This window comes from Ammodytes marinus, assembly GCF_949987685.1.
Source record: "Ammodytes marinus genome assembly, chromosome: 2".
Taxonomy (NCBI): Eukaryota; Metazoa; Chordata; class Actinopteri; order Uranoscopiformes; family Ammodytidae; genus Ammodytes; species Ammodytes marinus.
Genome location: NC_137231.1, coordinates 20,179,056 through 20,203,855, shown reverse-complemented (window position 1 = coordinate 20,203,855; position 24,800 = coordinate 20,179,056). Strand labels below are relative to the sequence as shown.

At 40.5% G+C, this 24,800-nt stretch overlaps 1 protein-coding gene across 2 annotated transcripts; it reads left to right on the top strand.

The window, feature by feature from the left end:
* The first annotated feature begins 10,810 nt into the window (after positions 1 to 10,810).
* On the top strand, positions 10,811 to 24,469 carry slc1a3a (solute carrier family 1 member 3a). Of its 2 annotated transcripts, none has more exons than XM_080041536.1 (10): positions 10,811 to 10,944; positions 11,500 to 11,817; positions 13,180 to 13,317; positions 19,179 to 19,383; positions 19,488 to 19,530; positions 20,049 to 20,317; positions 20,418 to 20,651; positions 21,032 to 21,226; positions 21,690 to 21,824; positions 22,476 to 24,469. In XM_080041536.1, the coding sequence occupies exons 2-10, from the start codon at positions 11,634 to 11,636 to the stop codon at positions 22,681 to 22,683; spliced, it is 1,611 nt and encodes a 536-aa protein (XP_079897662.1). In that variant the 5' UTR covers positions 10,811 to 10,944; positions 11,500 to 11,633; the 3' UTR covers positions 22,684 to 24,469. The 2 variants fall into 2 exon arrangements, with proteins under 2 accessions (XP_079897662.1, XP_079897663.1); XM_080041537.1 differs by having other exon boundaries at positions 10,853 to 10,944; positions 11,464 to 11,817.
* Positions 24,470 to 24,800: the final 331 nt, after the last annotated feature.

The window sequence follows — 24,800 nt, the reverse complement described above, 5'->3', positions numbered from 1 at the left end:
TGCCTTGATATATGTCTTAGCCATTAAAAGCGTAATTATTCATGTGATACGAAATTATATGTTCTCATATGCTTTTCACCCAACAAGAATTGCTGATCTTCTCCACAGTTTTTTCAGTCACATTTATATTTCATTATCCTACATTTATACACTATTACATTTTTTGATTGCATGCAGCAACAGCAGATTCACTCGAGGAGTTTCTATTAAACAAAAGCACACTACAATTAGAATAGTTCTCATTTCATTCAATATGAAACATCCATTGAATTAATGTACAATTTGTCAAAATTTAGCAAAGGTGAAGTTGGAAATTGTGTTCAATTTAAGCTTACATTTTCCCTTAAAAGAGACCAAAAAGGATGGTGTACTGATGACAGTGCTGCGATCTCTCAAATGTCCTTAGTGTGTCAAAGCATATAGACAACTTAAAAGTGCCCATTAGACATGCTGCACTCAAACATGCACTGGTTGTGATGGAAAGCATTGGATTTGCCTCAAGGTCTAATTGCTTTCCAACTAAAAGTTAAAAAAAGAAAGAAAAAAAAAATAGAGGAGAAACTCAGTCTCAATCAATCCATTTCAGTTGTGAAGGAACATCCACACATATGGGTCGTCAGCATACATAGGGCCGAGTAGGTTTAAGCATGCTTCTCGGTGCTCCAGTAAAAAGTCCATGTGGCCTAGCAAGTCCACACACAGATGCTTCACTAGATCCAGACAAATAGACCAGTCTTCAACCGCCCCGGACACACCCAGCGCATCCATCCACATTGTCCCAAAGATGTCCAGAGATTCCAGCCAGTCCTCTAGAGGGTTGTCCATCAACTCCATTTGGTTCAATGAATTAGTTTAGGGTTCACGTCAATGAGCGAATCAGGTTTGCATATCTACAGGTTTTACAGTATTATAAAGCACAATGTAGATCAGTAGTCCGTTCTTAGAGTCTGTGTTGTGTCTCCTTTTCGCAGCCTCTGTTGTTGCCTCTTGTCTTGTTTCTGCAGTGCTCTGCTATTTGCCCCGATCCAAACGGTTACAGTGCAGATCCAACCTGTCAGCATTGGCAGGTGCTTAGTGAGGCCATCTGTCAACCTACATTCTCAACTTAACCCTCTCTCTCTCTCTTTCTCTTTTTCTCTCTCTCTCTCTCGGATTAGTTGAATCTGCTATGACCATTCACACCCTATTATATTTGCAGTATTGTCATTGATGAACTTGATGTGAAAGAGATGTTGTCCCTTATGTGTTGTAGTAGAATATACATGGATATAGATCATTACACTGCCTTAAGTCTGTAATGAGCCTTGTCCTACTGTGGATCACACTTATGCTTACACCTTATACACAAACAGGGAGATAGACAGCCAGGTTACATGCAAGCACATGTCTGAATCCATGTCCCAAGAAACTGTGTATGTGTGAATTTGCAATAATTTGTTTGCACAATAGAATAGTTCAGAGTGATACAGCTTTTTTCTTTGTCGAGTTCGTAAAAATTATTTCTGTCAGTCAAACTGTTACCTGACATGAATGATTGCACTGGAGTTGTTTGTGATATTTCCCTGACGCCACCACTAGATGGAGGTAATGTTTTTTTTTGCCAATTTTTGAGAATTTGAATTTTCAAGTTTATATTAGAAAGGCTTGAATTAAAAGACACTTTTTTTCAGGGCCAGTGTATGAAATCAGTCGATTTTGTTTGTCTTTTTTAATTTCTTGCCAATGTCTCAATAACAAACAATAAATTGCATCCACACAATAAGATGTAGCCAATAGACTACTGACACAATCACTGATGGGGATGAGTTAGATTCTTACTCTTATTATCATTATCAGAATCTCTATTGGGACTTACCGTCAATCATTCCTCTGTTAAGGTAACGAGTATCATGCACAACTTTCAACAAAAAGTGAAAAGAAAAAAAAACTTCTAGGGTTCAGACCCACAGAGGGGAAGGAGTGGGACTGAAACTGAGCTTTGAAGAGGTGAGATACTAGCTGCCTCTCCTTCACACTATTGTCTTCTCTCTTCATTTATTATTCTATCGTTTTCATATTTTGTTTGTAGAGAGATGGGCATCTTTGAACAGTTGTTTACAATAAAGAAAGAGAAGGGTATCATGTTTTAATCTCTGATAGCCTCAAATACATCTTTAACAACTCAGGTTTCTGGTCGCTCCCCTTGGCACCACTGTGCACACTTTATTTAGGGGAAACATAAAACTTGTTCCAAAGTATCTTAAGTTCAATGCTGAAAGGACACAATATAACTCAATGGTAATAGGATACTTACAATTAAACGATTTTCAGCCATTCATCCTCCAGCAAAGTGCAATAAGTTGCAAGTAAACAGGTAAACTCCATTGAGTTCATTATCACTTGACCTCACTTGAGAATCAGATATTTATAAAACATTCCGTCAACATCAGTCACATCTGTCCAAATACCTAAAGGTGCTCAGAGGACCTTACAGTTTGTATTAATTCTTGCACCCCATTTCGACAAAAGAGGTCGTGTTTTCACTACGCCAGCTGTTGTTCCTATAGGTGAGCGTATCCATGACAAAGGCATTAAGAAAAACAAGATAAAAATAGCATTCTTTCCACTGATGGTCTTGTTTGCTGTTACATGTCATGTATGATCATCAGAGGAAAAATTAGACTGATTCAGAAATATTCAAACGTTCCTCGTAGCACCTTTAAGTCAATGTTAAGTCTTTAACATAATAGGATGGCAGAACCATCAAAGTCTATTAAAACATTAAGAAAAACTATTTTCCTAATCTATAATAATACATAGTTTATTAATTGATTATATTTGGTATAAATACCTTGAAACTGTTGACAAATAAATTAATTTCAAATCTGAACTAAAGCTGTCAGATACATGTATTGGAGTGAATGAGACAATAGGCTATTTGCCTTTAAAATAGAGTGAAGTCAAAGTATATAAATTCAACCTTAGCATTGTAGTACTTATATACAGTACTTGAGTAAATATTCTTATTTTTTTTCTTCCACTGCAGACTGGCACACATTAAAATCTGTGCACTATCTACCAAATGTTCCCATCCATGACAACACACCATGTTTTTCAACCTTTGAGATGATTACATCATTTATCGGATCTACATTTGTCTGTATTTTTTAAAGAGGTCTCATCTTGCTCTTTCACATCGTGTGGTGTGGAGGCACAGAGGGGATTGATGCTATTGAGCAGGTTGTTTTTCCTGTGTGGTAACTCTGCCTCTGCGCCCAGTCTGCTGCTGTTACCGAGGGTCTAGACTTCCTCTGTCTCTCTTGCTCTGCCTTTGCTCACTCTCTTTCCTCAGAGTTCAGCCCAAGTGTTCCAATACATGTGTGTGGCATCTCCTCTTCTCTCTTGTCCCCTTGCTCCCCTCCCTCTCTGTGTGCTGTGGCCTAATTCAGGTCAGTCAGAAACGCTGTGTGAACAGCCTCGTCTAACCACCGTGCCCATTGAACAACAGCTACGAGTGCGCTGAGACCCCTGGGTTTGAAGTCAGTAACATTTGATCCATGGGAAACCCTCATGCACAATGATGCCACTGAACAAAGTGGCCCCAGTTCTATGTGTCCCCAGAGGGCCACTGTAGACCGCAGATCTTATAACCTGTCCTGTATACATCACTCCCCTGAGAGTGGACCACTCCCATCTGAAACGACTGGTCTGGGCCCACTAGAGTTACACACACTCAGTGGTGCTGAGATTGAGCGTATGGCCTATGTGTATTTGTGTATAAAATGTGTGTATGTGAAAGGGAAGAATGGAGTGTTTGTAACACCCGGTCTTTAATAGTATATGCTGATGATGACATCATATAGTGCAGTCACAGTGCAAAAGTTAATGAGGTGTTTACCAAACTGTATCTTTTTTTCTCACTTTTCGGCAACAGAGAACTGTCCGAAAATCTTCCCACAAATGTTTATGTAATATGATCAGGGATGGTAACCACAGGCAATCAATATTTCCCCTTTTTGCGAGGCCAAACAAAAGTCCAAAAAGCAGCCAATTCTTTTTTCCTTTGTTTTAATGATTAGTTTCTACTCTTTGATCCCTTTATAGTCAATCCAAGTAGAACATGTGATAGCTTGAAAGGCAAATGGCCTCCATGGTCAGCAATGAATACACTGATCTCAACATCAGGATGGAAAAACAGAAACCCATTTGGTTCCACATTCCTCCCGTAATGTGTTTAGCAGAACTGAGACCAGACTTCTTACTTACTAAAGTATTCGAGTTACTGCGTCCTTCTCAACTCCCCGATTCTTATGCAAGAGCTGGGAAGCGTTTGATCTAAACTGAGGATCGGTGAGAAAAGGAAGAAGATGCAGTAAACTTTAAACGTTTTCTTTTTCCAAACACAACTAAGGCAAGAAAGAAAAACATGTTGTCTTATCAATACATAGGTAGTTAGGAGAATATTGCACTAGCTTACTTTCTAAGATACTAAGTGTTAACTGCAACCTCTGCATGCCCAACCCTAACTCTGCTCTAACATGTCTTAACCACATAATAAATCATTAAAGATTCTCTCCAGACGCGAGGACATGCATACTCTGCTTAAAATATACCAATACCTAGTTAAAAATTATTCAGGAAACCATGTATCCATTCCCTCGTGTTGTTTTTTACAAGGTTATTGTACTGATAGAACAAAAATTAAAAGTATAACATATATCATCGTACAGATTTCAGTTAAGAGTGGTATTGATCTTTTCTTCTTACTATTTTCGAAAAACAATAAGCATCTTTGCAAAATATTAATTTAGGTGAACATTGGAACATCCATATGTAAAAAACTGATTTTTCTAGTTTCAGACAATTAGAAAATACATTTTGAGTGGAGGGGGGACATTCATTCTTGTACTTTGCCTTTTGATCCCTCCAGGGAAGAAGGCCTCGCAGGATGCACAGATTTTTAGGCCCACAATGTGATTAACATAGGAATGCATGCAAACACAGTCCAAACACATTTTCTAACCAGCATCCATGGCAATGTGTCACATTCACCTGCTTCTCTGTTGTTGTTGCTGCTGCTGCTGCTGCGTGTTTTTACGACATAATCCCCTGATCCTGCTTTCCCTTTCTTCAATTTACAAGTTTGGCTCTGCAGCTGACCGGCCGATGCCTTTGCTTTGCTCACTGAGGACAAAGGAGGCTGTTGTCTGTTGTTGCTTTTTGGGATAGCTATGTGACGCCTGCCATGTGGGTCACTGCGGTGAGGGTGAGGGGGGGTCCTGATTTAAAGCTTTCCAGATGATCTGAGGTTTATTGATGTGATGTGAACGCCAGCGGTTTGGCATGCCTGTGTCCGAGTGTTCAGGGATGATTGTGCAATAGAGACACGTGAGCAGTGTTCACAGACCAAATCAAATTATGGATAGAGAGTCAGCAAAGCAGTCCATTTTGTTTGTGTTAAGAGCAAATAAATGTCTCATCACTGTCTTGGGATTTAGAACAGGCTGCTCTATTCAATACTCTCTACACTTTTTGCAAAAATGTAAACTCATGTTTTCCTCCTTTGAGCCTATGGCCACAAGCGCATCTCATGCAGCATGATGTGGAGCGTGTTGTCATCAAAAATACCAAGCAAATAATGCACTCAGTCAGTGGTAATTTTATTAGGTAAACCTGTAAAATATAATGCAATTAAATTTGACAGCCCAGCCATAAATTCTGTATAGATGATAATAACTTTTAGGTTGGATTGAAAATGTCAGAGAATTATTCTAACTATGTGTTTATTAAGTTGCAGTTTGCAGGGGTGTTGGACTGCATTGTACTGATATGTTTCTAATGTTTTGCCCAGTACTAACAATAACTGAATTCATTGAGTTTCTAAATGTCAAATGTGTGTTAGATCTGTTTAATTGTATAGTTATAAAATTAAGTGGGAAGGGAGTGTATACTTTGTTAATCAGCATCTCAGTTATCCATATGTATGTATGCCTATCATTGAATGAACAGCATTTTTATGCTACCAACAACATATTACTTTTGTGATGCTAGTGATGACAATTCTCTGAGCTAAAGGATACAACCAAAGTCTGCAGGCAGTTTTGGGAGGTTGGACTTTGGCAGCTAAATGCTAACTTGGTAAATAACGATACACAATATTTCCTTCTTATCCAAAAAGGTGAACTGAATGACTGATGTCATCATCCCTGGAACAATGACAAGTGGAATACTAACAGGCCTACAGTTTGTCTAAACTAAAGTTAACTAAACTTAGCTTAGTATATCAGGTAGGCCTATCTTAAAGCTGGGGTGAAGAATTTGGGGAGAAAATAGCAGTTGGGATAGAGATTTGAATCCAACTACCTCAACCGCTCCACTTGTTCTCTTTGGTCCCTCCCTGAAACGCTCTACACCAACAACGTCTGTGCCAAAGTGAATGGACAGTCCCAACAGCCAAAAAAATTTAAATAAATTGGAGCCTCGCTCTGATTGGTCAAAGTGTACCGCTCATGTTAATTTTGACCAATCAGAAATCACATACCCCAGCTTTAAGTATTTGAATTGAATAGAATACATTTATTTCAGACTTGCCAAAATACAAAACAAAATGAAAAACACGAAAAAACCCAAAAAACATATATAAAATATAAAGCATATTACACACATTGGCCACTTTATTTCATTTCATTTTCCTTTATTTATTCTCGAAAGATCAATTGAGGGTTACCCTCTTTTACAATGACGTCGAGACAAATTACAGATACACAATTATACTATATTAGGTACAGCGGTTCAATTTCTTGTTAACACATATAACGTATCAGCTAATCACATGGCAGCAACTAAATGCATTTAGGCATGTAGACCTGGACAGGACAACTTATTGAAGCTCAAACCGAGTATGGGAAGAAAGGGGGTTTAAGTGACTTTGAGCGTGGCAATGTTGATGGTGCCAGAAAGGCTGGTCTGAGTTTTTCAGAAACTGTTGATCTACTGGGATTTTCACTCCAAACCATATGGTTTACAGAGAATGGTCTGAAAAAGGAAAAATATCCAGTGAGCAGCATTTGTGTGGATGAAAATGTCTTGTTGATGTCAGAGGTCAGAGGAGAATGAGCAGACTGGTTCGAGATGATAGAAAGGCAAAAGTAACTCAAATAACCACTCGTTACAACCAAGGTATGCAGAATCCATCTCTGAACGCACAACACGTCTAACCGTGAAGCAGATGGGCTACAGCAGCAGAAGACCCCAATGGGTGCCAGTCCTGTTAGCTAAGAACAGGAACCTGAGGCTACAATTTGCACAGGCTCAACAATATTAGACAATAGCAGATTGGAAGTTCCATTGGAGTCCCATTTTTAATTGCGAAGTTCAGATGGTATGGTCTGAATTTGGCGTAAACAACATGAAAGCGTGGATTCATCCTGCCGTGCACCATCAACCATGCCACGTTTAAAGTCACTTAACCCCCTTTTCTTCCCCATTCTGATGCCTGGTTTTAACTTCAGCTCGTTGTCTTGAACACTTCTACATGCCTACATGCATTGAGTTGCTGCCATGTGTTTTTACAAGCAACTCAACAGGTGTACTTAATAAAGTGGCTGGTGAGTGTATATTACATTGAAATGCCTGAAAAGGAGTAAGAAGAAGTATAAAACTCATTCCACAGCTCTATAATTAATATATTAAATTAATCTGTTGCGTTTGCGTACCTTGTGTTATAATCACTTTATATGCAATATATCTAGCCTATATAGGCCTACAATTAATTAGCTATAGCCTACTAGCCTATATTTACTTCCTTATTTATTTTTTAATAATAATATTTTGTTATATTTAACAGAAATGCTGCAAATTTCAGACAGGCTTTATCAGACCCGCTCCACTGACATGTTTATGCTTTATGTCCCACAAGCACGGTCTGAGCTTGGAAAGACAGCTTTTAGCTTCAGTACCCCTGACTCCTAGAACAACTTACAGCAACAAATTAATCATATCCTTTAACCAATTTAAACATACTATCTTAAATCTATCAAACTCTACCTGTAACTGTTTTAATTAGGCTGCATTGTATTTTTTTTACCAATTTAATTTTAATTCCAGCCATTCTACACCTCTGTCTAGATGTTTAAATATTTATTTTTTCTCTCTATACCAGTTGATGTATTTGATGTGTTTGCATTCTATATTGTGTAAACGTATTGTTGTTTTTGTTTCTCGACATCATTGCAAATGAGGGTCACCTCTCAATTGATATCTCGAGTATAAATAAAGGTTAAATAAATAAATAAATAAATATACAATATACAATCCATAGGCCTACATATCCACTACAATCCATTCAATGTTTTTTTTACCATGTTGGAAAGGTCATCAACAGGCAATGGTTAGTAGAGAAAGTGCCCTTCTTCTAGGCTGCTTGAAAAAGGCTAAAGTGAACAAATAGAATCGGATATAGGCTATTTGCCCGCAGCTTCCAGGTAAAAAAATATATTTATTGAAAAAAAAAAACGTAAAAATATAAGGTCGGGAGATTAGACTGTCGATTTCCCACAGTCAGCACACACTTGTCATTACAAGCAACAGCACATTCACACCTCTCAGTTCCTATCCCAGTTGCTGAATTTTTTCTTTGCTTATGTGGAGGTGAGTGGGGTTGAAAAAATGAGCACCCAGTGCCTTGAGTTTACAGCGTATTAACCAAAGGAGAAAAACAAAAATAGTTCACTTGTGTTTTGCTAGCCCACATGCATGAGCTACATGCTACATAAATTATCATGGGCATACATACAGGCTAATGTGTATGCTACTTTAGCTAGGCTACTTAAGGGGAGTCGATAATACAGTGAAATTTGTACTGAAGTAATAAATTGACATCAAGTAATATCATCACAATCCACACTGATATGCAAAACTAGGCGTTAATTAATTAAAGGGCACAAGTTTGCATACACTTGCAAAGGAACTGCAGGTGAACAGGATTAAAAAAATATATTATCTAGGCTACCACCACAGAACTTCCCAAGTTAATTTAGCCTAGCCTACTTACACCACACAACAGTAGCATATTTCCCCCGAAATGTTATGTTTAAATGTTATGTTTAGCTATTTGACTACAGATGTAAACAAACATACACCATCTATCTTTATTTTGGACATGTTATTTCCATTAGAGTGAGAGAAGTCATGGAGGTAAAATACGCCCAAATCTCAAAACTGACCTGTAGCTGGCTGGGGAAGGCTACATGTAAATAATAATAATGATAATATATATTTGCCTGTAGTGTTCTGCCTTAAACAGTCACTTAAGAATTTTAATATTAGGCTCCTGATCTAATAACTATCCTATTAATGTTACTATTTGTGTTGTCAACACATGATACAGACAGCCCTTCCTAAAATGTAAAGGAGGGAATTGTAGGTACAATGAGTCCACAATAAAATGTTATACATTTCCATCGCTAGTCTTTATCAAGATAGTGTTGTATAATGTGGCCCAATCAGTAATTGTATAATATATTTATGTGTAGTTATAACAACGTATGTCTACAGAAAGGGAAGAAAGAGTTCACTGCAAGGTTACAGCTCCATTGTGTTGAAATAATCTGCAACTCTTATTTTGGCGAATCTAATCTGGATGGATTCAAATACTGGGGAAGAGGAAAAAAGTGTCATTGCCTTTTAGAGTGAACTCTCCCTTAAGCTTGTGCAAGTGCAGCTACTGTTAATATATGAAACTCCTTCTTAAAATATATTTTGGCAGTATGACTGACAGCTGAAACATTTCACAACATATCTGCCAAAACATGGATTCCCTTGGTATGAGTCAGAATTTATTCCTTGAAATCTGCCTCTCACTTTTTTCTCTCTGCCCCACTTTTTTTCTCCAGATTCATTCACCAACAGTTCAACAAACTTTTCTGTAGCTACACACCCCCAGTGTCCAGCACATCGCACACAACAAACTGAGAATCCCTAAATTTTGCTGCCAAATTAAACTTCAGGCCCAAACAGGCAGGCTCGTGTTTAGATCATCCTCCGTGGCACTGTTTCACTTTCTAACCACTGCGTCTCTGTTTTCCAGAGCTCGGCTAGTCATTGAGTTTTTATGGTTCTCACGTAGCTTACTATCCCAGTCAGCTTGTTTGCAAAAAAAAACTCCAGAGTTAAAACACACAACACTGTTGACACAGATTGTACCTTTCATTGCCCAAAGGGGCAGAGCACCCGTTGCACCATTGGCACTTGGTAAATATTTACTTATGTTAAGCTTTAAAAAATCCTAGAAAAAGGTGGACTTTGTGTGGTGTAAATGTTTAAAGCACTGAAATGAACAAAATAAAGAAATAAAGGCAAACTGAGCTTGATTGATGAGCGGGTCTGTTGGTGATGTGCCAAAATAAATGTGTCTTCCATATTATAATTTTTTTGATGGATGGAGGGGACTGTTGTTTCTGTGTTGACTCAATCTCCACAGGAATCTCCAATCTGCCTGAGCCTATCAAGCATGAAAAACCATTTGAAAGGAAGGCTGAGAGGGACAGGAGGAAACAAGAAGGTCCTTTCTTATTTTCCTGCTTGGAAAGCTTATTATTCATCAAGTTCCCCTCTGTCTGAAAAGCCCCCCACCACCACCTCCAAATTACTTCACTTTTTTAGTTCCCGCCTCACCCCCCCACTAGCCCACACTGTGATGATTAACACTAGTTCTTCGTCTACTATAGCGCCGCCTCCATTCTCTCACTGGCTCTTTTTTTACTCCCTCATCCCCCTCCTCTCCTTTCTCCTGCCCCCTCCTCTTTACGCTCCTCTTTCTCTTCACTGCCGGCCGCTAGCACAGACCAGCTCACAGCCAAAGTGCTCCTCTGTCCCTCCCTCACACCGATTGAGCTTTAAACCACAACTTTACCCCTGAAAAACCAGAGATATTACTCCAAAGGAAGTTATTGCTCAAGCCCTAAGGTACAGAAACAACTTTTATATGCTGTCTTTTTAACCATTTGATATGTCTGCAAATGCATTTTTTCCCTAATCTAAACAGTAACTGTGTATGTGTTTGTGTGCATGTGTGTGAGAGTGAGGCTCGATCTGTGAGGCAGTGAAATCATTAGCCCCAAACTGTACACACGTGTGTTGACGTTACTCAAGTGTACTGTATGTATAGGAGGAAGTCTGCATGGCTTCCCTGTTGTGGATGTGACACGTGTGTTCTAAACTCATGGAATACTGTATTTCATTGACAGAAGAGTAAAAGTTTTGTAAGGCTTTTTTGGAGAATTGCGTGATTTTCACTGTCATTGCTTTACATTTTCTACATAAGACAAAATCTGTCAAAGAGGGGGTAGACACATTAGTTTAATCTGCTTTGCATGAGCTGTTTTAAGAGTATTTTTCCCCTTTCACACTGAACTATAAGTACATCAGAGTGGCTTTTTTTTTTATCTTAGATAATATTTTTTTGTGTTCAACTTTCCAATACAGACTTACAATGTGCCCCCCCTCTCTCCTCTTGATCAGGGCACTTGTAACCAAAGGAGCGGTGTGGCAGAGAGGGAAGAGGAGCAACAAGTGAATCTACCGCACCAGTAAGGTTTTCCTGTCACAGTTGCGGGGAGTTCAAGTCCCTACACACCTGTAACAGATCTGAAGCCATGACTCAGAGCAACGGGGAGAACCCGCAGAGGCCCCGGGGTCGTCTAGACCAGATCCAGGACGGGATCCGGTCCCGATCGCTGGTGGCCAGAAAGAGAGTGGAGAACATCACCAGGAAAGATGTGAAAGCATGCTTCATAGGGAATGCTTTTGTCATCTTCACCGTCGCCGCTGTCATTATCGGTAAGTGAGGACATTTCTTTCTTTTTTCACTTGAAAGGTGGAGTCACCCATTCTGGAGAAAGCTTCTTGTCAAGATAACTTTAAGTCAAAATCAGTCAATATCTTCCTCATGTTCCTCTACATGTCCGTACTGTACGTGTGTGAGCTGGAAAAAAGAATCCAGGGTTAATACACAGCATGAGCTCTGTAAACGAGTATGTAGACAAAGGATATGTAAACAAAGGGGGCCCACCGTAGCTAGCAACATGCCAGTTTACACAGTCTAGCTGTGTATTAACACTGGATTTGTTTTCAGCGCACACACAGTACGGACTGGTAGCACATCGTGAGGAGATATTCACTGATTTTGACAACAATCATTCTCCAGAATTGCTTACTCCACCTTGAAGACACTGAACTCTGTTGGTGATTTAGTTGATCGAAAACTAGAGCTCATTGGAAGGGACTCAGTGTGCTTTGAAGTTGTAAAGAACAAGGCACCAGATTTCCTGCAGCCAATCACAATCCATCACTCTGGCGTGACACAGACAGCCCTGTAGCAGGACGGAAGAAGGAAAAGAATCTAAACCAACTCACCGGACAAGAGAATAAAGGGAAACTGAGATGAACTTAGCGGACCGGCTTTCATCTGGCCCTGAAGCTGACCCTTGACCTGTTTCCATTAACCTCTGGGTAGCACTCAGTAGGAAGTGAGCCAGGCCCACCCACCACATGCACATCTGCAGCCCTGCTAGAATTACGCCGTGCCATGACTCGTTTGTTTGACTGCTAAATGCAGGGTATTCTTCATTTCAGGCTGCTGGGTCAGCCACCTGGGGCCTGTAGCTGGGGTGGGAAGAGAAAACAACTGCTTGTTTAGAGAACAGACTCAAATGACGCTGAATAATAAGAACGTCTGCAGTTGAAAAAAAAATTATCAAAGAGACGTCAACAACAAAACTGCAAAATCGTTTGGTATTATGAATTATTTGAAATGCATCTCTTTCCCTCTCTAGTCAAAATACCAGCAAATAATAATGGTGACCATGACTATTATTTCACAATACACGTATTTCCAGCCACGGTCATGCAGTCACATTGAGCAGTCACATAGAGCCCCACCTCTTCTGCAGCATGCCTAAATGGGTGTGAGTCCAATGTGTTTTACGTGTGAAAATGTGAGTAAACACAACCAATGTTCTTTCTCAAGAAGCTGCAATGTGATACATACAACGATGTAACTCTGAATCCGATCAGTAGCAGTAAGATATCCATTTATAAAGCTGCCACAACTTTCTTAAATTTGATCAAATCTTATCTTATGTCGAGTGATGTTTTAAATTATTTTCTGACTCTTTCTTCGGCATCTGACCCTCTCCGCAGGCATAATCCTGGGGTTTGCCCTGCGGCCTTATAAACTGTCTTACCGTGAAATGAAGTTCTTCTCTTTCCCTGGGGAACTGCTGATGAGAATGCTTCAGATGCTTGTGCTGCCCCTGCTGGTTTCCAGTCTCATCACAGGTATGTGCATCGTTCCATTGTACGGCCATTAGAACACCAAAGGCTTCATTCAGATGCACCTCAAACCTAGATCTACCGACTTGTTTCACCTAGATAGCTCATTCGCCTCTCAAGCATTTTCTTTTTGAATGGCCATAAATCAAGCGTTGGACGTCTCTCTTTAAATCTTTTGCTAAACATTTTCTCTTTTCAGTCACTGATAAATTATTCTGACATACATAGTTATTCATTAAATAATTCTACTAGTTGTATCAGAAATGTTAACAAGTAAGTGTGACAACAATGTTGCTCACACCCAATGCTTGCACACAACACTCCCAGGTGGTTGTTAAATGTTCAGTTGTCATCAGTTATATTTAGTTCAAACGTGCCTCAGATATCTAAAATAAGCACACAGAACTCACAGTTCCAGCCTATGTGACATTGTTTTGTTCTAATTTTATATCAAACGGATATCTTCTATCGCAAAAACCCTTCAGCATTTTCTCTTACCTGCACATTTGTAACTTGTCTGTATGCCTGTGTGCTTATGCTTAACATGACTGCAAAGCTTTCTTTAACATGACTGCAAAGCTTTCAGAAAAGCAGAAAAGACACATCCACCTCCTACTCTAATGTCCCCTACTACCATAGGCTGAAGTGGATATACAGGATGGCATCGGTTTGCACCTATGGGGAAAGTAGCACCTATGGGATTTTAGTCACATGTTTTTCAGGTAGCATATGTTTTCTGTGTTAAAAGTTCACACCACCAGTGACGTTGCTGCTTGTTGTTGTGCTGCTGTGGCAAGTGAGTGGCAGAGTGAGCCAGCTGTTTGTTCAGCCGAAGCTGTTTGTCGGTTTTGGGCCCATGGACTACAGGGTTACGATGACCTCATGAGAGGAACAAAGAACCAGAGATACTGTATGTTTTGAATCTACAGCGCTGGTCTCAATCACATGCTTGGCCCGTGGTGTAATGGTCTAAATCTTCCTAATACAACATGACCGAGGCAGTCCCAACTTTAGAGTGGCTTAATTGAAAAGGCTATTCAGAATATCTGGACTGGATTACTTTGTGGTCTCTGTACGTTGTGTACCTTCTGCAGCTCACATGTATTTGGGGCTGTATTTCATTAAAGACACAAACATCTGACAATGGGGTTTCCAGCTCTAATCCCTGGATGTAGTGAGTTCATTCGTCATTGTTGATGTGGTTCGTAAAACCAGTCGGACACGCGACAATATTTTCCTCCACTAGCAGAGGCCTTTGTGTTTGTATTTGTTGTTTAAGTCATGTATAGATAGAACGTGTGAGTTCCCAAAAACACATGTCAGCAGCACTAACTGACTTACAAATGCAGGACATGCTGAGACCTCATGTCCCGTCTCTGAGCAGTGATTGACAGGACAAGAAGCCAGAGAGGGATGACAGAGACATGCTGTCCGATAATAACCTGCTTTGTGCTGCAGCGGGGCGTAACATCAGCATCCTCTGACATCATGTCACATGACCGCATGGAAACCAACAAAGAGTTCCGTTCTGCAGGCAAGTCGTCCATCAAACTGTGTGTGCTTGTGTGTGTGTGTGTGTGTCTGTCTGTCTGTGTGTGTGCAGTGCACTTGTCCAAGTTATTATATATAAAGTTAGCAATAGACAAACAGTCAGCTACTACTGCTAATAATATTATTGGTGCCACTTTTACATTTAGTATTTCCCTCCTCCAGAAACAATCTTTAAACCATCCGTCACAGTGGTTATCATCTTTTTATTTGTTTACTTTCTGTAAAAACTGAATAGCATTCCAGTTGTGGGACTTACATCAGTTTACATTTATGTAATTTTTTGTGCAACAGCACGGGTTTGACACTTTATCTGCATATAGCCAGAGAGGTAGTGTGCCATCAACAAGAACAAACTCAACAGCAGAACGCCAAAAGAAAATCAAACCAATCTTCCTGTCCCATCAAGGCTCTAAAAAGCCAGTGGAAAAATAATATTATAGAACCTTACAATTTCAGATTTCAATTCTCAAATGCAAGCAAGAAAAAACAAGCTGAATATTTAATAACTTTAATTTTGTCAAAGTCAATGATGCACAAGCAAGCGCACCAGCAAGCGCACAGGCGGCGTTCCTGACGTGAATTTATTAAGGATGCATTGTCCGTTAACGTCCGCTGCCTTTCTAGTCGGCACTTGGACATAGCTACATAAAATGTCTGAGCATTAACGTGTGTGTAGGCCTAGGTGTGGGCTAATAAAAGAGGGCGAGAGCTAAATAAGTGAGCGCAGAAAGCAAAGCAAAAAGGTTTTCGTGTTTACTCACGTTCGTCAGATGATTTTTTTCTTTTTCCTCCCGTCAGCTGTCATAATACTGTCTTTACGCATGGCGGTGGAGACGAACACAAAACAACACACAACGGGACTCCGTGGCCCGGTGATAAGGAAACAGTAGCCTACACTAAGGTTTAACAAGAAAAACGATCTCTGCCCATACAAAAAGTTCTGACTCGGATTACTTGATAGAGCGATCGATGTGTATAAAACCATCCGGTACGTATGGTCTGATGACGGGCTGTTATATTAATAATAAACAGCGTGCTGCACAAATATGAGACTGTCCATCGCGACCATTACGTCAAGGCTACATTTTAAAAAAAAAACAATAGATTAAGGATTCTCGTTGCTCTAATTTGGAAGTGGAATATTTGATGCAAATTTGGCCGGATGAAAATATTCACAAACAGTCGTATAGCCTACAAGTAGACTACGCTTCAAATCCTAAACGCGCACGGTGACGTAGGCAAGGTGCAATCGTGCCCAGGCCACGAGCAGTGTGACCACGGGCCAGCGGGGGGAGTGGGGAGGGGGGGAATCGTGCTGAATCTTCCTGCAGCACGGAACAGGCAAACGGCCCTAGTGTGAGTGGGCCCTCACAGTCTAAATGTAATTGGGCTGTGAGCTCTAATTCTAGAGCTTGCTTTACATACACAACTTGCAGCCCGACTTTGGAAATAATATATTTTAGAGGAAAAGACAGCAGAGCTAAGTTTAAATGTCTTTTATTTTCTGCAGAAATGTGAGCCCTGTGCAAACTGACTGCCACACTCCCAAGGCTGAATTGTGCCTCTATGTGAAATGTGCTAGCTGAGTTAGGGACTTGCTTCTGAATTTAGATCCTGTCTAGAAGCGAGGTTGAATTGCAAATCAGGAAGTTTCAGCAGAGTTAAGAGGGGGCCCCGGAAGGTAGAAAAAAAGAAGGAAAGCAAGACTAGTAGACGGACGACAGGATTTTGAGAAAGAAAGAGAGAGAGAGTAAAAAACGTCAGCATTCTCATTTATGTCCTTCATTCAGAACCACATTTCTTTCTATATTTCTCGCACACACTTCAGACCCGCCATTCAGCTTTAATTTGACTCAAAACCTGTATAGTCTTCAGGCATTTCGTAAAGAGAGCTGAGAGTACACAGCAGAATATTTTAAAGAGCCAAGGAGAGGCTGGACAGGGAGATGGGGGGGCGGGGGCGGGTTTACTGAGAAGCTCACTGGTAGGGGATCTTAAAAGTAGTAGGGGGAGGGTGTCAAGAGCGAGACAAGAACAAGGAGTAAAGATAATGAAAACATTTAAAGGTGTAGCATTTAGAGCAGTTAAAAATGACATTATTCTCTGAGATATAGTGGAATAAAAGTGTAGTTTCTGGAAATTGGAAATATGGAAATAAAGTGAGACAATTGCCTTGTTTATTTTCCGCCTCTGCAGACTAAATCCTAAAACTGAGAAAATGTTGTGCAGCTCACCAACTGAATTGCAATTTAAATTCACAATGAAAAAGGATATGATATTTCGATGTCTCGTCTCATTGAGCTTCAAGAAAATGTATATTTTTATCACTGCTGATTTTTATTGAAGGGGCTACAATCATATATGTATCTATATGTGCTTGTGGTGTAGCTGTGAGAGTGCCCCCAACCCCCCCCCCACCCCCCTCCCCATGAGGCTCAGCTCAGCCCTCCTCACAGCAGACCCCGGTTTGAATCCGGCCCATGTCAGACGATAGGAGATATTTTTTGACTGCAGGCTTTCTGAAGGTAAAGTCTTGCTAACTGTTGAGTTGGTCTTTGCCTGGCGTCAGTGGATGTTAATTGCCCTTTGGACAGACCTCTTGCAGTTTCTATGTCCTGCGCTTCAACTTTGTCCCCCCCCCTACAGTAGGCCTTTACTTTTTTGTTTGATGAACATATGAGAAAAGAAAGTAATTCTCCCTGCTCTCCTTCAATCTTTGGTTCTTTTGAAAAGGATGGAATTGGTGAGGCTGCGTCCGTTGTTGCCCCGGAAAACCGGCTGGGGATCATTGTGTGCGTGCGGGGCTGACTAAGTCAACAAGTTTTCCCAGGGCTGTCAGAAAAAAGGAATAGGAGGAGAGTGGGGGGAGGTTGGGAGGAACAGGGTGGCAATGAAAGGAGCATTGCAGCAATAAGACCAGCGTGCAAGAACAAGAGAGCACCGTGAAACAAGAGGTGGGGATAGAGGAGTTGGTGGAGAGAGGAGGTGAAGAATTTGGGGGAAGAGAATGAGGGAGGGAAGGGATGGGGATCAAACAGAAATGTCTAAAAAGTCATGGGCATGTTGGGGCAAGAGGAACAGAGAAGGCCAAAGCAGGGGCAGTAGGTACGCCCACACACAAACACACAGACACAAACACACATGAAAGGAACACATACATCTCCCCTTGCACAAAGCCGGCTTTGCCTTGTACAGCTCTGAATGGAGACAATGGCCACAATAGGACCTGGCACTTTGAAAATACAACGACACTGTCATGGCTGGTTTTCACCTCCATTCTCCCCCTGTGTGTTTAATGCTAGTAGAGCTTGCAGGAGACACTTCGGCCTGCATGCTCCTTAAGTTTTGATCTCCAGCAGCCGGTTTATCAACTCTTAAAATGATTTCTCATGCAACGTGAGGTTGATTTGTGGCTTTTTATGCAGGCCTGTAAATTAAAACTCACCACATATTTGTAGGCTATCACTGTATAACTAGATGCAACCCCACCTTCCTTATGCACCATAGCAAGTGTTTGTTAGTTACTTGATCATCAGCTGTTTCTTCTGACTCATGCTGCAACACATTTATTTTGTCAGTGTTTTCTCTATGTTTTGCCTCATAGTACATACTGAGGTCACACTTTTAATCTGTAACTGAAATGTCTGGCTACTCCTTGTGTTCACAACAAACTGCTTTTGGGGACATACACATTTGTTGTATTACCAAATAAGAGTGATTTGAACGATGTCAACTGTACTCTGGGCTTACTGTGAAGTTTATGCCCAACTAGCAAAAGCACAAATTCAGAATTTGAGACCCACATGATCTTTGGCAAGTTTCTCCCTGCAGAGCTATAATAATGTAGATGCACACAGATAAACAGATTTTGTACAGTAGATCGGCCCCTGGCTGCTCTACAGTAGGTTTTGTTTTCTGTAAAGGTCAGAGTCAGATTGTGTTTCTTGCCGCTCTTTGTTGTCATCAGATATTTTATCAGATAATCCAGATGGGTGTATTCCACCTTACTGTAGCCTTTCCCAGGCTGTGCTCATGGGGATGGGAGTTAATGACACATGTATTCAAACTCTGAGGTTATAGGGCAACATGACTAAGATGATAGGGACAGCAACAACAGCAAAGATAGGAACTTACAGTATTGTTTCTATTTACATGAGATAATTGCACTCTATGTGAAATATGACCTCAATCTTGTGGAATTCCTACAGCAGACAATATGAGTAAGAGTATGGGTTCCAGTCGATGAATACTTATTTGACAAGGTATGTGAGGTATAAAACCAGAGTAATTTAGTTGACATGATGTGTCCTTTGCAGGTATGGCCGCTCTGGACAGCCGTGCTTCTGGTAGAATGGGCTTGAGGGCAGTGGTCTACTACACCACCACTACCGTCATTGCTGTGTTTACCGGTATCGTCATGGTGCTCATTATTCACCCTGGGAAAGGATCCAAGGATGAGTTCAGCAAACCGCCGCAGATGGAGCAGATCAGCCCTGCTGATGCCTTCCTGGACCTTATCAGGTACCCACACAGGCCTTGGCCCTCAAGTTATATTCAATACATGCATTTTTTCATGTTTACTTTTTAAATATTAAACATTGAATTATTTCATTGTTTTTTTCTAGAAATATGTTTCCTCCTAACATTGTGGAAGCTTGCACCAAACAGGTAATTCTCCCACCACACCCTCTCTCTTACCTTGTCATGCTGTTACATGTGACATGTTTTATTACTTAATCATGGAGTCAGCCATTCTGGAGAATACTTTTAGTCAAAATCCCTTTTTGTCAAAATCAGTGAATACCTCATAACGATCTGCTACCTGTCTGTACTATGTGTGCGCTTACAAAAAAACGTATACCCCTTTGTTTACATACCAGTTTACAGAGTTGTGATCTGACTTTCCCTTCCTCAATTTGAACACATTTTAGGCTGATGGAGGTACAGATGGTGGGATTGTAAAACGTTATGCACCAGGTGGTTATACTGGAAATTGAAAGCAAAAACGAAATAACTATGTTCAGAAACATTTGTACATTTTTCTTGTAAATAATTTAAATGTGTAATAGACACCTATAATCTTTTCATTTTCGAAAGTACTTTCTTCCCTAGAAGTATTTATAAAATGTTATCGCCTCTGGGATTAATCATTGTTTAACCCTTCTGCTTTCTTTTTTAAAACTCAGTTCAAGACGCAGTATGCCAAGAGAATAGTCCATGTGAAGATGATTGTGAATGACACGATATTCACACTCAACGGTAGCCAGGAGTTAACCCGGGAGGAGATGATCCCAGTGCCAGGCACGGTTAATGGAATCAATGCTCTCGGCCTGGTTGTGTTCTCTCTTTGCTTTGGTCTGATCATCGGGAGCATGAGGGAACAGGGACAGCCCCTCAAGGACTTCTTCGACTGTCTCAATGAAGCCATCATGAGGCTGGTTGCCATAATCATGTGGTACGTACCAGGGGGATGGATGGATGGATAGAGTTAATGTAGAGTTAAGTGTTGGATTATTTTAATGCCATATTCGCAATAACACCCAATCGATCCTCAGGTATGCCCCTATCGGTATCCTGTTCCTGATTGCTGGCAAGATCGTTGAGATGGATGACATTTCTTCCATGGGTGGCCAGCTGGGCATGTACACAGTGACGGTCATTTGTGGCCTGTCCATCCATGCCTTCATTGTCCTGCCAACACTTTACTTCGTCATCACCAGGAAGAACCCCTTTGTTTTCATCGCTGGGATTTTGCAGGCACTCATCACTGCCCTAGGAACATCCTCTAGGTATGTGATCGGGTTGCAAAGGATCTCACAGGCTGACAAGGAAGGTCACGCAGCTAACCGCAAACCGCAAACCAAAAGAATTGTAGTTAAACTGTCCTCAAAATGCTGTAATTACGCCCCCAATAATGTTTTTCTTTTGGCCGACTTTTATCTGGATGCTATTTAGATTAGCAGGGACTTGTTTTATATGTTGGTATGCAGTCAGCCTCCCTGAATGCCACAGTTGATGAGTGTTGATAAGCCTGATTTATTGTCTACCAAAATGAACTGATCGGTGTTAAAGAAGTCGAAGCAATTCAGCAACTCACTGTAATTTTTAAGTGAAATGGGTTTATTTTTTTCCAATTTTTTCCAATCACCTTCCCGCTATCTTCTCTTAGTTCAGCCACGTTGCCCATCACTTTCAAATGCCTTGAGGAAAACAACAAGGTGGACAAGCGTGTGACCCGTTTCGTGCTCCCTGTCGGCGCCACCATAAACATGGATGGCACAGCTCTGTACGAGGCCCTGGCAGCCATCTTTATTGCTCAGGTCAATGACTATGACCTTAACTTCGGACAGATTCTCACCATCAGGTATGGGACGTACAGTTCACTTGCAACTTTCATTTATAACGCCATGCATTTTAATAAACAAGATCAACCTCTTCTTGTACAAATGACATGGGCCCAAAAGGATTTTGATGCATAAGGCTAAACCTCCCCTACTCTTGAGAGTTAAATCGATTTTGGATGTACAAGAGAATATTTCTACTAGATGTGCCTTTCACTGTGGCGAGAAATGCTCCTTAAACCAAGTGAAGCATTTCCAAGCCTCAAAAGCGCAACAGCTTCATAAATGACTTTCTAACCATTAACCACCAGTCTTGGTATTTGATTTGGCATAGATGGGGGAATTGCATTTCAGCCAATGGAATGCATTTAAGTGGCTCTATTTTATGCTACTACCAAGGGTCAAGAGGTCATTACTGAGACCATCACTGTTGCACTGCAATGCAAGATTTTTAAGATGATTCCAACTCAACTTTCCCCCATCTAGTATCACGGCCACAGCAGCCAGTATTGGAGCAGCTGGAATCCCTCAGGCAGGACTGGTCACCATGGTGATAGTGCTGACGTCTGTAGGCCTCCCCACTGATGACATCTCACTCATCATTGCCGTTGATTGGTTCCTGTAAGTATTGGCTATATAACATGATGTTGGCAAAAGCTTTTACTAAATAACATGAGATGGTCAATAGAAAAACATGATCTTCTCAAGAAAGCAGCATCAGCACTCATCACAAACTGGACCGGGCTGATTTTAAGGAAGACCGCAGAGGTTTTGATCATGAGGGAAAAAAGTTTAGTGATGTATGAACTCAATCAGCTTCCACCCAGGAGGGATTTTAAGTGCGCAGTGCACTCTTGAGGGGATTACAGGACAGCTTCCAGAAACACTCCCTTCACATTCCACTTCCCTCAATCCATCTGGTTTTCATTCAGTCGGCTTCCAGTCCTAGTGCAATCCCCCATCTCCTCATATCTACTGGCCATGTTCCATGTGGTTTGAAGGCTGCCCGGAGCGATTGAAACCATGTTTGTTCTAATGATATTTCTTATGCACACAAATTTACAGACACTACGACATGGATTCAATTAACAATATTCTCCATGGAATTCTTTATTGTTTGATACTGTTGTCTTGTTAAGTCCTTTTCGTCATCTCTTGTTTTGTTATGTATTTGTTTGTCTAATCTTCTTGTGTCTTCCGTTGTCTTTTCATCATGTGTTTTCTTTTGCCTTGTCTTCTTTTCCCCTTCACATGTTCTCTGTCCTTCCTCAGGGACCGATTGCGCACCACAACCAATGTCCTTGGAGACTCCATCGGTGCAGGTATAGTGGAGCACCTGTCTCGCCACGAGTTGAAGCGAAACGATCTCGAGGTGGGCAACTCAGTGGTGGAAGAGGCAGACAAGAAGCCGTACAAGCTCATCTCACAGGAGAACGAGTACGAGAACGAGAGGCCAGCTGACAGCGAGACCAAGATGTAGGGGCAAAGGGTTTTGGTCCGAGGTTGCATACGTTCCTAAAACCATTGCACTGCATTGAACCGCCTTCCCAACTAAGCTCTTGTGAATTTGCAAGCCTTCCTCTCACATGATTGGAGGGCCTAAACGGAATGGATCTACAGCTAGAAAATATTTCAGCCAAGATGAGTTACACTAATGTGTGAGGCTTTTACGACATACTGCAGACTTGAAAGGGTTCACTGTTTCATTGTTTTTCTAAGGGTTTTTGGTACGATGCTTCCTAAGTGTACTTTATATGTCTGCCATATGATGGCATCCGTTTACTTTTAAGAATGAACTACTCTAGAGCTGTGTGGTCCGTGGCCTGCATGCCATATCCATCTACACTCAGAACTGTGATGATTAACCTCACCCACTAGAGGCCAGTACTACTGTGAGTCTTAACACCGCAGCAGATTACAGCCCAAACTTGCACAGACATTTTCTGGCTTTAAAGTTGTTGCTATTGTTCCGTTTGAGTGGTGTTGTAGATGAAAATGTAAGTGAAATGATAGTATAAAAATCGCTATTGGGACTGATTTGAAAAGTGTTGGCTGTCGTGCACATACATTGGGGTGACCAAGCCAATCTTTTAGAGGAGGGAATGGGCTGTCTACCTACAAACTTCTGTACAGACATCAATGGCTTTATTTTCTGTGATTTGGTGTACAGACATGTACTGAATGAATGAATAACGTCATTTACCACAAGGCACTTACGGCAATGTCCAAACCTGTGCTATTGTTAGACAAACAAGACTATCAGAATATTTTGGCAGCCTTGTTTTTTTCTTTCTTACACATATGAGGAATATGTGTCACCAATCTTTACCAATCATTAATACTATGTAACCAAAATCAATCAGCCATGTTTTTTAATGTTAATTTGCCAAGCTGAGACTTTGAACTTAGACATCAAATCAGAATGTCAAGCCATTATATTTCAACAAAAAAAGCACCAAAAATACCATCCAAATTTCTTTAATTGTATTTCAATCATACCAACCCAGATCCAAAAAGGTAACCTAACCTGCATAGTACCAATACCAATATGGGCATGGAACCAAAAAGATTTGGGTGAAAGATTCACATGTGAGTATGAAATATGAGCTTTATATTAAATTAGTTAAATGCTAGTCAGGGATAAAAATCTATAAAAAAAATCAAGTTGCTGGACTATACTCAAGTATTGACTCAATTCAGCTTCTTTAGAATCTAAAATCTAACGCTATGCCGTTTGATTTCTGGATGCATATTGTAAAGTAATGGATTTCACTTACTTTCTCTTTTTTTTGTATTATCTAGCTTGAATTTGTTAGTGCAGTTTTGCATTTTAGCTAATTCAGTATCGATAACTAAATGTAACATTTACATAGACATTGTTTTGTATAGAAGATTCCTCTGGATATACGGTATGTGTATAGAGAAATGTAGATAAATGTGTACAATAACTGTAGATTCAAATTGCTAAAGGGTACTTGAGGATTTTCTATGTATAGATGCTGTAGTTGTGCTCTTATGAAACCTAATGACCAACTTATAAAACCCCTCTAGTTCCCTTTACAAATGAAAAACTGGCTGATTTAAATGACCAAATGTTTTAATTTAGAAACTTGATGAAATGGAATAGGTCGTTTGTTTACAGTTGCTGGTATCTCTCTATATATCATTGTTGTACTCATGCATTCACGTGAGTGCACACACACAAACGCTCACCTGAATAATAGTTGTGGTTTTATCTTGCATGATTTTTTTTTAATAAAAAAGTGAAATCAGTGGTTGTGTATTTATATATATTTTTTTACATTTATATTGTTTATACTGAAGGACCTAACATGTCATCGGTGAATTCTAGCTAAGCCTCAAAAGGAGATTTATGTTAAAGCTATAGTTTGTACTTTTTTCATATAGGCCTAGAGTATTGTTGATTACATTCAAGCCGTTGCCAAATGAGTTGACACAATGTTGATTAAGCCTATCAGGTCTACAAAACTATCTCTGTATTTCTCTGTAAGGCAGCGCTTACAAACTGGTGTCGGCCCTGACACTGGCGCATGAGTTCAGAAAAATCCCCAAAATATTAGAGTTGTTGATTCTACA

Coding starts and splice junctions, on each gene's coding strand:
- slc1a3a (XM_080041536.1), top strand. CDS start 11,634: ATGACTCAGAGCAACGGGGAGAACCCGCAGAGGCCCCGGGGTCGTCTA. Junction 13,318..19,178: donor GGTTTCCAGTCTCATCACAG/GTATGTGCATCG, acceptor TGTCCTTTGCAG/GTATGGCCGCTCTGGACAGC. Junction 19,384..19,487: donor GCCTTCCTGGACCTTATCAG/GTACCCACACAG, acceptor GTTTTTTTCTAG/AAATATGTTTCCTCCTAACA.